This window comes from Brachyistius frenatus, unplaced genomic scaffold (genome assembly GCF_029030835.1).
Source record: "Brachyistius frenatus isolate BFR_SWC_R1_liver_20210118 unplaced genomic scaffold, ASM2903083v1 Contig_35, whole genome shotgun sequence".
Lineage (NCBI taxonomy): Eukaryota > Metazoa > Chordata > Actinopteri > Embiotocidae > Brachyistius > Brachyistius frenatus.
In genome coordinates this window covers 3260001-3274816 of record NW_027210634.1, presented here as the reverse complement: position 1 = coordinate 3274816, position 14816 = coordinate 3260001, and the positions used below count along the sequence as shown (strand labels likewise).

At 45.7% G+C, this 14816-nt stretch overlaps 2 protein-coding genes across 4 annotated transcripts in view; one reads left to right on the top strand and one right to left on the bottom strand.

The window, feature by feature from the left end:
* The first annotated feature begins 2294 nt into the window (after nt 1–2294).
* On the top strand, nt 2295–4980 carry stc1l (stanniocalcin 1, like). Its single transcript, XM_069700778.1, has 5 exons — nt 2295–2418; nt 3222–3364; nt 3481–3588; nt 4284–4387; nt 4581–4980. Exons 1-5 carry the CDS (start codon nt 2295–2297, stop codon nt 4879–4881), a joined length of 780 nt encoding a protein of 259 aa, XP_069556879.1. The 3' UTR covers nt 4882–4980.
* A 3720-nt stretch (nt 4981–8700) lies between these two features.
* The window catches only part of fgfr1b (fibroblast growth factor receptor 1b), a 16332-nt gene continuing 10216 nt past the window's right edge, over nt 8701–14816 (bottom strand). The window contains exons 7-17 of one of the 3 annotated variants that reach the window (XM_069700995.1): nt 14555–14699; nt 14277–14467; nt 14091–14191; nt 13830–13951; nt 13113–13223; nt 12790–12980; nt 11773–11895; nt 11618–11688; nt 10786–10923; nt 10549–10654; nt 8701–9398 (exon numbers count right to left, since the gene is read on the bottom strand). In XM_069700995.1, coding sequence (XP_069557096.1) covers nt 9315–9398; nt 10549–10654; nt 10786–10923; nt 11618–11688; nt 11773–11895; nt 12790–12980; nt 13113–13223; nt 13830–13951; nt 14091–14191; nt 14277–14467; nt 14555–14699 — 1383 coding nt within the window. In that variant the 3' untranslated portion in view covers nt 8701–9314. Of the gene's footprint in view, nt 9399–10548; nt 10655–10785; nt 10924–11617; nt 11689–11772; nt 11896–12789; nt 12981–13112; nt 13224–13829; nt 13952–14045; nt 14192–14276; nt 14700–14816 lie in introns of all 3 variants that reach the window. The other 2 variants (XM_069700994.1, XM_069700993.1) reach the window with 2 other exon arrangements.

Genomic DNA, 14816 nt, shown 5'->3' with positions numbered 1-14816 from the left:
TGTTCGGACCATGCTCCGCTGCAGTGGCTCCACCGCATGAAGGATACCAACACCCGGATCACTCGGTGGTATCTGGCATTACAGCCTTTTAACTTCAAGGTGGTCCATAGGCCGGGGGCGCAGAGATGACTGTTAGGCCGGATGGCTCCCCGGCCTAAGTCGGCCGGTGGGGGTATGTGATTAGCTCAGCTGCAGGGGGGAGAGAGTGATGGAGTGGTTCAGGGAACGGTGCCGGGAGAAGGATAATTGGCACAGCTGAATTGAATCAGGGGATTGTTTTCTCTCCTTGATAAGTGAGCAGGGCCTGGTGATGAGGGGAGGAAGGCAGCGACTGGACGGACGCTCGGAGGCAGGGCAGGAGAGCGCCGGAATCGAGAGCAGCAAGTGTGTGTGTGTTACGAAATAAAAGCAACCGTAAAACGAACTTTGTGGCTCAGCGGGTCGTTTGTGTTTCCGAGGAACCCCACGGTAGCCCAGATGTGCTACACTGGCGCTCTCCTGCCCTGCCTGCCTCTGAACCACTCCATCACTCCCCCCCCCTGCAGCTGAGCTAACCACACCCCGCCACCACAGACATACACAAAGCGACCCAAATTATCTACAAAGCGGCTTTAAAGAGATGCAATATAAACCAAATGACAAACAACTACCAGAATAAAACAGAAAATAACTTTAACGAGATGCTAAAAGACCATAAAGAGACACAAAGTGGTACAAGAAAACTACATTAAAGAGACAAAAAAAAAATAATACAAAAATTAATTAATTAATTCAACCAAAATAATGCACAAATAATAAAAAAACAACAACTTAAAAAACACAAAATAACTTTGAAGTAAAATAAAATGACTCAAGTGACAAGTTAAACAAACTTCAGGGAACTTGTGTTCGTCACTTCCTGCTGTGGCCACTCATTGAAACACCGCACAGGAAAACCGGGAGATGTGACTGGAATTGAAAACAAATGCACCCGTTACCCTTTAGTCCTGCTAATTTTAGAAAGATTTTTTTTCTTAAATTATAGATAACAGGGCCATGAGTCGCTCAAAAAAAACACAAAATACACGTTTCATTGACTAATTTTATTCCAACTTTTTCTGCAGATTATCGTGTTTAAAAATGTTGATTTAAGAATTTATTCTTTTTTTTTTGTGGTATTTTTTTTTTACTAGTCAGTAATCAAAAAACGTTGTCATGATAATCAAGAAGGAGAAAAATAAGTGCAAACTAGTTATAATTTAGGATTTTATTTATTTTTTACCAGCCAATTTTTTTTGAAGAAAAAAAATTCAACTTTCAATTTTTTTAGATGGTTGTTGTGTATTATTGTTTTTTTTGTTTGTTTTTTTGATCATATTCTCGAAGTTTAAACAAAAATCGGAGTCATAACTCAGTAAAACCTAAACACTCGTGAAACATACATTTAAATTTTGTGTGGCCTGAAACTTTCAGAAGACATCATTACCTCTGATGTACAGCCAGAATAAACATCCATAAACCCGAAAAAAGACGCTTCAGAACTCGCCTGAGAATCTTCATGTTTTTACGTTTTCTTCGATATTTAAGTAATTCAGTACTAACTGTCGGTTCTTCAGAGTAATATATCAAACAAAAGATGCTAACAGATAATTCGGCATGATTCATTTCCCAAAATGTTTACAAGTGTGGACTCACGTCAACTCGTAACCCACAGAGTGACTCACTGAATCGTTTTTTGTTTTTTTTTCCATTTCTTGATTAAAGTTAACGTCTGTTAACACAAGTCCAGACTTTTAAAGAAACATTTCACATCCAAATTACATCAGTTCCATTAATATCACAACTGTTTTAACACGATACAACATGACCTAAGGTGTCTGAATGATTGTCTCGCCTGCAGCCCACTGGGTTTCCTTTTTTAAAAAAAAAAAAAAAAAAAAAAAAGAAAGAAAGAAAGAAACTAATTAAAAACACAAAGTCTAAAATTATCCCGGGAGTTTACTGCTGCTCGGAAATTCCGTTGTGACTTGTGGTTTTGAGTGGAAATATCCAATTAGCTCTGTGGGTTCATTACACCCGCGAATAAACCATTAACTGCGCCCCCGTGGACAAGGCGCGCTCTGATTGGTCAGTCCCGGGAGGGCTTCGCATAAATACCAGGTTGTGGACTGAGACAGACCAGACAGACTAGACCAGACCAAACCAAACCAAACCAAACCAGACCAGACCAGACCAGACCAAACCAAACCAACCAGACCAGACCAGACCACCACCACCACCACCCTCCTCCTCCTCCGTCCTCACCTCGAGACACGATGCTGCCCGGCTCCGCTCTGCTCCTCCTCCTCCTCCTCACCGTCAGCTCGGCAGCAGCCTCCTTCGAGATGCTGCCGGAGGAGGCCGCCCCCCGCCGGGCCCGCTTCTCCGCCAACAGCCCGAGTGAGTTCCAGATCCAGCAGCTTCTCATTCATAGTTTGTGTCATAAAAGTGTTTACATCCTTAACTTAAGTAAAAGTATGTGAGCAGAAACTTAAAGTCGGATTTTACTGCCGTCTGCAACCGATCGTTTTCTTTATCAATTTAAATTCTGATTTAATTCACCGATTTTTTTTTTTTTTTTTTTGCCACCAAAATTACCCAAAACTTCAATAACATTTTGCGAATACTTGGAAAATGAAAAAAACAAAACAAGACTTTAACTTTTAATGAGACACTTTATATTACACACTATGTTGTTGTATTTTTTTTTTTAAAGTAAAAACAAAAATACTTCTTCCACCATTGATCTCCATTTATTCCACAACTTAAGGTAAAGTAAAAGGGTTCCACACTGTAAAAATCTAACTGAGTAAAAGCAACGTGTATAAAATGTAGGATTTTTCTTTTGTTGGTATTTCATATGGACTGCAATTAACGGGACATTTTCTTTATGAATTAAAAGGTTGATTATTTCCCCCAATTGATTCAATAATTGATTATTTTAACGATTAATAGATTTAGAAAAGAAATTGGGTCGTTAGAGCTACAAATTTATTACATTTTTAAAAATTATATTTATATTTAATTTTGATTATATTTATTTATTTAAATTTGTCTTGCAAAAGTTAAAACATTTTCACGTTTCCAGTTTAAATGATCGCTTCTTTCTGCCCGTTAGATTTAGCCCCAGTCCGTTAGCCGAATTGGAAACTGTGCTCAGGTATTCCTCAGGTGATAAAACGCGTACGTGTCCCCCCCCGCAGCTGATGTGGCCAGATGTTTGAGCGGCGCCGTGGCTGTCGGCTGCGGATTCTTCTCCTGTCTGGAAAACTCCACCTGCGACACCGACGGGATGCACGAGATCTGCGAACTGTTCCTCCACTCAGCGGCCAGCTTCAACACCGAGGTCAGACCCCCCCCCCTCCCTCCCCATCCTCCCAGCTCGTCCAACTGTCCATCTGTCCCAACTGTCCCCTCCACCTGCCGTCCGTCCGTCTAACCTGTCGTGTGTTTGCTCTGCAGGGTAAAACGTTTGTCAAGAAGAGTCTGCACTGCATCTCCCAGGGGATCACGGGGAAAGTCTCCCAGACCATCCGCCGCTGCAACATCTTCCAGAGAATGATCGCTGAGGTCAGTGAGCTCAGAGTTTACGTGTCCATGAGAGTCCTTCAACAAAAATATAGATCGACTGACTTATCTGCTCCTATCATGACCTGGGACATGTTAGCGCTAGCTTCATCTGGGGAACCTTAGCCTAAGTTGGTTAGCCTTAGTTGGTTAGCCTATGTTGGTTAGCTTTAGCCTAAGTTGGTTAGCCTTAGTCTAAGTTGGTTAATGTTAGCCTAAGTTGGTTAGCCTAAGTTGGTTAGCCTTAACCTAAGTTGGTTAGCCTTAGCCTAAGTTGGTTAGCCTTAACCTAAGTTGGTTAGCCTAAGTTGGTTAGCCTTAACCTAAGTTGGTTAGCTTTAGCCTAGGTTGGTTAGCCTTAGTCTAAGTTGGTTAGCTTTAGCCTAAGTTGGTTAGTGTTAGCCTAAGTTGGTTAGCCTAAGTTGGTTAGCCTTAACCTAAGTTGGTTAGCCTTAGCCTAAGTTGGTTAGTGTTAGCCTAAGTTGGTTAGCCTTAACCTAAGTTGGTTAGCCTTAGCCTAAGTTGGTTAGCCTTAACCTAAGTTGGTTAGCTTTAGCCTAATTTGGTTAGTGTTAGCCTAAGTTGGTTAGCCTAAGTTGGTTAGCATTAGCACATGTTCATGTAAACACGCTCAGTGATAAAAAACGCTCCTCAGTTGTTCGCTCACATCGTTTCCGTCTCTTTTAAAAAAAAAAAAGGTGCAGGAGGAATGTTACGGAAGTCTGGACATCTGCACCGTGGCTCGCACCAACCCGGACGCCATCGGAGAGGTGGTGCAGGTGCCGACTCACTTCCCCAACAGGTGAGTCACCGGACGCAACGAAAAGTGGAAAACATTTATTAACGCCACCGGAACACAAAAATAACGTTTGTCGCGTCAGCGCGCCGAGCTTTCCCAAATTTATAACTTTTTCCGCGCCTGACTTTTAAAAATGTCTCCCTATCCCCCCTACCCGCGCCTGACTTTGCGTCGTCCACCCCCCCCCCCCATCCAGGTACTACAGCACCCTCCTGCAGACGCTGCAGAGCTGCGACGAGCAGACGGTGGCGGCGGTGAAGGCCGGCATCGTCGCCCGGCTGGGCCCCGACATGGAGACCTTCCTGCAGCTCGTCCAGAACAAACCGTGCGCCGCCGGCTCCGGCTCGGCCGCCTTCAGCAACCCGTCCACCTGGAGGAACATGCCCGTGTTCAACGTCCAGCCGGGCTTCAGGGGCCGGGACCCCACCCACCTGTTCGCCAGGAAGAGATCCGTGGACGACCGGGAGAGGGAGGGCGGGGTTAACGCCGACGAGTAGACGACGACACACGCGCACGCGCACACACACACACACACACACACACACACACACACACTCGAATTAAACACACACACACACACACTGAATGTTGTTTCCACGCACACACCTGCAGCACGACTACCTTTCACAGCAGAGAGCTTTAGACGGGGGTTTGGGGAATAATTAGTGTTAATGTGTTGTTGTTGTTGTTGTTGTTATTATTATTCAGAAGGAATCAAGACATTTTAAAAAGTCTGATTATGATCTATATTTATTGTCTTTAATGAGTTAATTTATGAGGCCGTCTTTGCTGTGTATTTGTAAAGGAGGCGTTGGAGGATCAGAGGACGTTTCCGCGCTGGTCGTGGAGCTCTTTTGACTCCGCCCCCCGCCACCGGTCTGAGATCAATGTATAAACTTGTATGTGATGTTTTTAAAATGTTGATTAATGTGGAGGGCAAAAAATCTGGAGCCGACTCGGCTGGTTCGTGTTAGAAATAAACAATGCGATATGACTGATTTTGACTTGTGTGATTTTTTTTTGTTGTTGATTTTTTATTAATCAACCACACAAATAATCTAGAAATAAAAGAGTAATTTGCTAATAAATTCACCGACTGATGACAAGTCGGCGTTTCCTTCACAACCTGTTTCTGCTGAAGACGAATAGACAAAACAAAACACGAGTTAATGCAGTTACAGTTAAAGTTACAAGCTTGACGATCTGTTTTGTTCTTTGGCGCCACCTGTGGCGATAAGCAGGAACTGCGGCTGTGTTTTTAAACTTCACTTCTCAGAGACCAAAGTGTTGTCTGTGTGACATCAAGCCAGCGTGTTGCGTAAGCTCCGCCTACTCTCTCCAGAAGGAACAATCCCTGCCAGCTAATTGAAAACACTTCGCTAAATGGGCGCCACCTGCGATTTAATTTTTTCTGTGACGCCGAGCGCACCAGAACGATGCTCCGCCCTTTTTTCCCACCTCCAAATGAGGAAATAAATTGTTTGCAGTTCAATAAATCAAAAAATTAAAGTTACTGCATGTTAACTGAACACTTCCTGTATACATTTCAAATTAAAAGCCCTCTAGTGTTTCAGAAGGCAGAAACCCTTCATTTCATAACAAAGCTTTTATTGTGAAAGACTTTCAGGAACGTGAATAACACTTTCGACGAGTAACCCAGAACAACCAGCAGGATTATATTGTCGATTTTTTTTTTTTAAATGAAAGCGATGTAAAAATGGTGGATTATTAGTGTGAAGTCACTAATTACATTTAACAAACGGAAGTCGAATACTTTTTTGTGTGTATTTTTTATCTTCCACTTTGATGGAAGCAATTTTGAACATTAGAATTTTACATTAAATTTGTTTTCCTAAAAAATATTTTTTTTTTATCAACCACCAAAATAAAATGAAACACGTACACAAAAGCATCAGCAACGATGAATCATCCAATAATGAATGCATTCTCTACATAAAAAAATTATTTAACTTTATGAATGAAGGACTTTTATTTATAAATAATAGTAAAAGTATTTTTCGTGTTGCATTGCTACTTAATAAAAGATGTGTCCTTTGTTCACCACCGATAGCTGCCACCAGGGGGCGGGACTGCATCTTAAATCTCCCCCATAAGTCTGTCGTTTGTCTCAGACTCATCACAGTTTGACTTGAGCTTCGTTTCCTGCAGCAGAAACAAAAAACAAAACAAAACAAAAATTCAGTTTAAAACTCACAGCAGCACGTTTCCATGTTTCGGAGTCCTGAGATCTTAAAAAGTGTTAAAAAGTCATTAAAAAAAATAAATAAAATAAAATAAAGAATAAAATGCATAAGAACAAGACAACACATTAATAAAACCAAATAAAATAGAGTTACAATATAGAATGAAACGATAAATCTGCTGAAAACTAGACAAGAGAATTAAAAATTAAACTCACTGAATTTACAGTGGTAAAAAGTGTTGACACAAATCTGGAGGATCAACAGAACCATTTGTGTATTGTTTTGTGTCTTGTTCTGCACACAGAAAAGAAGTGTTTTGGATAAAAGTCCGGCGACACCTCCGACACCGGTCACCTGGTCTGGGCCGTAAACAACACCTCCGTTGGCCCCTCGAGGCGTGAAGAGGCGCCGGGAGTCACGGCTCATTAACCATCCCATCAGGGAAGCAGGCCTCCTTTTCCATCCTGCCGGAAGTGTTTTGGGCGGGGTGGGGGGGGGGGGGGATGTCGGTTGTTCCTCACAGCGGGTCGGGCGGCCGCGTTAACGGCCTCGTTTACAGGAACCGGAGTTGAGCAGGAAAACACTCGGCTGTGTGTCTGTGTGTTTACTGAAAGGTTTTGAGCAAAACTAGGAAAAAACAAACAAACAAAAAAAAAAAAAACGAGACAATTGGATTGATGGTTATTACAGCAGAAGACTAAACTAAGTGTGCGGAGGTGCTGTCGGATAAATGCCGACATGCAGGTAAACAGTCTGAGAACGCGAGCCGTCTCTGCAGGAAGGGGAGGTTTTGTATTCGCGACGTCATCGACGAGCAGCAGACGGAAGGAAAACGCCTCGGATTGAAGGTCTGTATGACGTTTCCTCTCGGTGGGAGGAAAACGCTGCTTCGGGGGCTCTGCAGATGAAGTTGGGTTTTTGAGTGACAGATGATGCAGAGTATCATCCGTCACAGCATCACATCCAGCTGGCCCTCGGCTCCTGTTGGGAGGCTGCGGGACTTTTTACGCCATCTCCAAGGTCGTCCTTCAGACACACACACACACACACACACACACACACACACACACACACACACACACACACACACACACACACACACACACACACACACACACACACGAGCCGATAATAAAGTACGTTAAAAGCGTAGTACCACAGACGGCCACCGGGGGCTGGCTCGAAACAATTGCGGCAACCAATAGCGACATCACCTGTTGGGTTTTGAGGCCTCCAGTCTGACATTTTGTTCGTCGCCAGAGGTGACCATATTTGGACGAGCTAGGGGAGGAGCTTTGGGGGCAATATGCCCCGCCCGCCTACACCAGCAACACCGACTGCACCCATAGACTATATATAAAAGTGGACGTAGCTTCTGGGTCTGACATGAGTCCCTGAAGTGTAATAACACTGAGGGCCACCAGGGGCTCCAATAGGCTCCCATTAAAAAAAAGCATCAAGTTCTCTCCTGAAGTACAAAGTCAGTAAATGTTTTCCACAAGTCATCGTGACGTCATTAGAAAAATTCCCTCCTTCTAGAAATAATTTGAGCATTCATTAAATATTAGTAGTCAAAACACAGCTGTATTTGGGGGCAGGGCTGGTTTGATTGACAGGCCTTGGGGTGCAGTCAGGTTTTTGGTACAAGTAGGCGCGGCATAGTGTCAATCAGATCCCCCTCTAGCTCCTCCCAATATGGTCCAAATATGGTCACTTCTGGCTTAAAAAAAACAACAAGATGGCCAAAGGCTGAAATTCCAAACTCGAGGTTTTAGAACAGCAGCTTACAAACGGACAGGTGACGTCATTGGTGGTTGCTGCTTGGCTCCGATGTATCCCGAGCTGCTGACGCTTCTATTTAATGAATAAATGGATTTTTTTTTTTTTTCCCAGTCAGTTTTACAGCATTTGTGCGTCAGCAGTTTTTTGTCTGTTGTTGTTTTGTTTTAATTTTGAGGAAACCGGCAAAACAAAATTCTAACCGACGTGTTTTTCTATCCTCGATCACCATGTGAACATTAGATCAGGTCAGAGCATGTTTTTTTTCCCCCATGAAATTGCATCACATTAAACAATTGAAAAAAAAAAAATCCTTTTAATACTGTTAATCGGTTTGTTTTTTACACGTTCATGTAGGAGCATGTTGCGTAACGGCCGGGGGGAAGAAGTACAACGTTAGACATGAACACCGCTGTCGTCTTTGGCAACATCACCTGACTGCAGAGGACCGAACCAGGAAATTAACCGAGAAAGGAATCGAACGCACAAAGAAAACCCCCCCAAAAAAGTTCCAGAGGGATTCAGGAGGCAGCAGAGGGTAAAAAACTATTATTTTGATTTTTTTTTTTTTTTTTTTTTTGGGAGGGGGGTTCTGATCTCGTTCCCACTTGATTTCTCTCTTTCACTTCCCGTTCGGTCGTCCATATAACAAAACTATTTATTTACAATATTCACACGTTATTATTCAAGCGCAGGGAGTCCGCAGTCTCATCACAGTTCTCTTCACCCGGTGGGAAGTGACTCGCCGTGTTTCCCGTCTGGGGAGTCCAGCTCAAGTCCAGATCAGTCCAGATGTTCTTCACATCAGGCTGCAGCGGAGCGGCTCGTCTGAGCTCCCTCCGTCCGGGGCCGCCGCCGCCGCCCGCCCGCCCGCCCGCCCGCCGCCGCACAGGAAACGGGAGGAAAGGCGATGCAGGAAGGAGAGGAGGTCCCCCTCCTCCCGACGATTATGCGGAGGAGCAGGACTGAACCGAGCCGGAGGGCCCGATCGAGGAGTACTGGATGAGGGGGGCGGACAGGTCCAGGTACTCCTGAGGAGGAAGAGGCAGAAACGGGCAGGCTTGCAGGTTACAGCTGGTAAAACAAAGACTATTAGAAACTGCCCAGCTGTCACTGAAATCCTGCATTTTCATCAAGTCAGCGGTTCCCACGTGAGGGACAGGAAGGGGGGGGGGAATAAAACGTCCAACAGAACCAGAACCGGAAGGTGGAGAATATCTGCCTCCACCGGCTGGTTCTGGTTCTGTTGGACGCCTTTTTTTTTTTTCCCCCCTGCTCGATCGAATCGGGACTCGTTTTAGTCATTTAAAAAAAAACAAACTACTAAGTCGTTTAGGTTTTTTTGGAGCGGCAGAAGAAATCGTCCGCTAAGGGAAACTCTTAACGGTTAACAAAAAGCTGAAGGAACCTTTTAGTTCCACAACATTTCCAAAAAAGACAAACAGCCTGAGCTTGCGCTGCTGAAAAGTTCGCGGTTTATCTCGTCAACAAAAATATTTCTTGAAGAACATTTTTACGATAAAAACGTGAACCAAAAAACGAAATCATGTCTCACACATGAAGGCGAGAACTGTGACAAAATGTTATTGGAAAAAAAAACTATAAAAAAAAAAAAAACTTAAACCGGAAACGATGTGAAAGACGGACAGTTGAACTAACAAAACTACTTCCTGTTTCTGGAACGTTCTGCTGAGGGTTTGTTGGATAAATACTATAAATCGATGTGTCGCAGCTTGATGACTCGGCAGCTGTTTGAATGCTAGTTTTTCCATTTTGTGCATAAAAAAAAAAAAAAAAAAAAAATTCATCAAAAGATTTCACGAACAGGGCTGATTGATAAATCACAACACAAATGGTTAAAAACGTCTTACACCCTGCTGAAGAGGAAACGGTGACGCATTGATAAAAGCAAAATGTGACAACAGGAAGTTACATTATGAACAGTTATTTTCATTTTTTTTTTTAAAGATATTACTTTTTTATATTTGTTATTAAAACTTGAATATAACCAGCGGGTGATTCAGAACGAACACTTTCTAGTCGTTATTGTGAGTTATTAGCACCGAACTGTCTGAAAATATCCTTTTGAAATCTATAGACAAACAGTGGAAGACGGATGGTTCGGTGCGTTCCCCTCCCCCCGGGATAAAAACAAAAAAAAAGCCTGAAGAACGCGTTTACCTCGTTAGCCGTGAGGGAAAGCGTTCGATCTAAATCTTCCACCAGCTGCTGGAAAGTGGGTCGATGCGACGGGACGGCGTGCCAGCAGTCTCTCATCGTCAGATACCTGAGAAACACGAAGCGAGAGTTCACGGAGGGGGGGAGTTCCAAAGTGTCGAGTAATGAAAATTGACCGCCGGAGTTTTTTTTTGGGGGGGGGGGGGGGGGGGGAAATCGGGGTCGTTCGGATGAACTCACAGCTCCTGAGGACACGTCGACGGTTTCTCCATGCGGTGTCCCTCCTTCAGCAGCTTGAAGAGCTCCTCCACGGGGACGCCGGGGTAAGGAGAGCCGCCGAGGGTGAAGATCTCCCACAGCAGGACTCCAAACGACCACCTGCGGCACCGCAAGCGACGGCATGACAAAAAAAAAAAAAAATAAATAAAAGTAAATAAATGAGGAAGTAATTGCGAGGGACTGTATGTTACAGTGGACGTAGTTTCCGGCTCTGAAAAATGAGGCCGACGCGGAAGCGTCTTAAAGCCGCGATACCACCGAGTGCCACTAGAGGTCGGCTCCAAAAAAAAAAAAAGCCTCCGTAGACTCCCGTTCCCTACGTTATAATTCGGTGTTGTTCGCTAAAGTCGCTTCTTCTTATTAGTTTTCCGGCGGTCCTTTTGAAAATACTCCTGTCATTAATTAGAAAATAAGCTACTAAATGCCGTAGTTGTTTTTTTTGTGTGTGTGTGTGTGTGTGGGAGGGGGAAGGGGTCTGTTTGATTGACAGGCCTGTGGTGCAGTCAAGGTTACGATTACCGGTGGGCGGGACGTAGTATCGTCAGGTTATCCAATCGGATAGTCAGATCCCCCCGCTTGCTCCTCACCCCCAACTCGCCCAAATATGGTCACTTCCTGCTCCAAACCGGAGCATTGACTTTCGCCAAAATTTGGAAGTCTTCATAACGGCCGTTGACAAACCAAACGGGTGACGTCATCAAACTGCCGCTAAGACCCGAGCGTTTATTCCGACGCGAGACCGAGCCGTTAAACGAGATCCCCCACATAAAACAGGAAGTACTTAAGGACTCACACGTCGCTCTGGTGGGTGTAGATCCGATCGAATAGAGCTTCCGGCGCCATCCACTTCACCGGTAAACGACCCTGCGGGAGCAATTCAACACGTCAGCGTCTCGCCGCCGGTTCTACCGACACCAGTCCGTTACCGTCGGAGCCCGTCCGTCTTACGTTGGTCGTCTTCTTGTAGTAGTCGATGTGGTGGATGTCTCGGGCCAGGCCGAAGTCGGCGATCTTCATCACGTTGTCCTCGGTGACCAGCACGTTCCGGGCGGCCAGGTCTCTGTGGATACACTGAAAAAGACGAAGGCGGGGTTTAAGTTTGTTTGTTCAATCCCTCCAGGATTTCAAAAAAAAAAATTCCCCGTTTTTTTTCAGTAAAAGGTCAACTTCACCACTGCCGGAAGGACTTCAACGGTTATTACAATGAGCCACGCCCCCTGCTCCCCGATTGGTCCGCGCCTCAGAGTGTCTGAACAAACCTTAACGCGAACAGCGGTTTTGCAGACTATAATCACAGCGAACACTAAGCGGTAGGTGGGCGGAGCCAGGCTAACCGATACAATCTTTCAATTAATAGAAACCTTCTGTTTCTATTAATTTTTCTGCTCTAATGTGCGACAAAAAACAAAAAAAGTATTGAACACCAGAAACAGCTGCTAAACCCGACAGCTCCGAGAAATTTGAACGGCTTCATGCCGCCGAGTTCGTCAACACGACTGCCACGGAGCACCGTGCTTCTTCGACGCCGCCACTGCAAACGGGAAGAGGCTCCGCCCGGTGGCGGCAACGGGCACCACAGCAGACGCCCCTCGTTTTCTGCTTTGTCGGTAGATATAACGACAATTTATCGTTACTAGTCTTATGTTCCATATGACTTGAGTTGCCATTTTGTAAGAACCGGGAAGCACAGATGAAAATCAGGCGACTGCTTTCGTTTACAGATTTCTTTCTTCTTTTTTTTTTTTAAATGGGATAATCAACAACTGTCCCGGTCATGTGTATATAAAGAAATTAAAAGAAATGAAATAAGACATTGTGCTGCATTATTAGACTCTGAAACATGCAAAGCAGAAGCGCAGTTGGTAAAGTTCATCCAACACATCCCCCCCCCCCCTTCCTCCTCCTCTTCCTCCTCCTCCTCCTTTCACAATAAAAGAAACAGAAGTCCGTCGTCCGCCCGCTCACCTTCTTGGAGGCGAGGTACGCCATTCCCCGGGCCACCTGGTAGGCGGCAGACACCAGCTCCCTGACCTCCACGCTGCCCAGCGACGCCTGCCTCGTGCCGCTCCAGTACTCCAACCCGACGGGCCGGCGGGCTCGCAGGTACTCCCTCAGATTCCCCTGCGAGGCGTACTCCACCACCACGTACAGAGGACCTGCTCCCCGGTCAGAGTGACCCCGACCAGCCCAGAACAGAATAAAACAGAACAGAACAGACACATGCAAATGAACAACAAGAACACCCCCGACACAGCGCTTGACTGGAAGTTCACAGCGGCGGCACTCACCGTCCTGAGTGCAGGCGCCCAGCAGGTTGATGATGTTCTTGTGTTTGCCGATCATCTTCATCATCTCCATCTCTGAGATCAGGTCGGACAGGTCCTTCTCCGTGGCGTCCGCTGCGCACACAACGACGACTCGTCAACACAAATCTAAATCACTTGCGAGACGCTCAAAACTCTGTCTGCAGGAAATCTGTCTGTTTATTCGAGTGGAGGGGGGGGGGGCTTTTCTTTACACTTTGAACATTTTAGTCAACTTTTTTTTTTTTTTTTTTTAAACCTTCGAAGGCCTTTTGCGGTTCAGGCTCAGATTATTGAATCATTCTAGCTGGTTTGAGAGGATAGAGCTCTGCGCTGCGGCGGATCAATGAACTGTGGGACAGTTTTTTTCTTCAGTAAACAACTACTTTGTAGACACTAGTTCAGTCTGCAGGAAATTTCTCCTACTTCCTGTACAGGTTTAGACTGGTTTTAAGACTGGTTTTAGACTAGTTTTAGACTGGTTTTAAGACTGCTTATAAGACTGCTTTTGAGGCTGGTTTTAAGATTGGATTTAGACTGGTTTTAAGACAGGTTATAGACTGGCTATAGACTGGTTTTAAGACTGGTTTTAAGGCTGGTTTTAAGGCTGGTTTTAAGACTGGTTATAGACTGGTTTTGGGACTGGCTGTTTGCCCTTAAGGTCAAATCTTTACTCATCTTGTATAAATGACAGAAAATCACCTTTGAGCATCTTCACCGCCACCTTGGTGAGGCGTGTCGGTTTGTTCCTGTCGATCCCGACGGCCTCGGCCAGAACCACCTGACCGAAGCAGCCTTCGCCCAGAGGCTTCCCCAGAGTCAACCTGAGGGAATAAAAAAAATTTAAAAAAAGAGGGTGAGAAAACCAGATGCTCAAAGAAGAAACGACATCGCGTCAGCGGCGAGAAGCCGTCGTACCGCTCACGAGAAAGCTCCCACACGGGGTCGTAGGGAAGTTCGTACTCAGACACTCCGGCCAGGATGGTGGTGGCTGCACTGGAGAGACGAGACGGACGCATCAAACACATCCCGGACTGCAGGGAGGACGAGGACTCCACCGACACCTGCTGAGAGAAGAGACGTGAGCGTCTCGGTTCTGGAGGACGAGCGGGGACAACCGACCCGACCGTCTCGCCCGGCCCGCCTCACCTGTCTCCTCAGAGGGACGCTCTTGGCCAACTTCTGGACGGCCAGCTGGCTGCCGAAGTCGCTCTTCTTCGGCGCGCAGCAGAACCGGTAGATGACCGCCGTGGCAGTGAGGATGACGATGATGAAGAAGCCGAGGCAGTAGATGAAGATCTCCAGGTCGGTCTGAGAGGGCGGCGGGGCGGGGGGCAGGTCTGGTGGGACAGAAAGCAGAGCGCAGGCGGGCGTTACAATTTTTTTCCCGTCCGCGGAAGCGGCGCCGCCGGGGGGGGGGGGCGTACCGTCGATCACCGTGAGCCACGCCGAGTGGTGCGACACCCCGATGGAGTTCCCCGCCAGGCAGGTGTACTCTCCGGCGTCATCCACCGACACGTTCTTCAGAGTCAGAACCTCCATTTCTTTATCCGTCGTGTTCAAACCTGCCGTCTGAGACAAAGACGAAACGTCACCGGGTTAAAAGTTTCGAGAAAATCTCAAATATTTTTGCAGGGTTTTCGAGCAGAGAGTTTAGAAACATTCGAAAAATAAGTTCTGACACTGGAA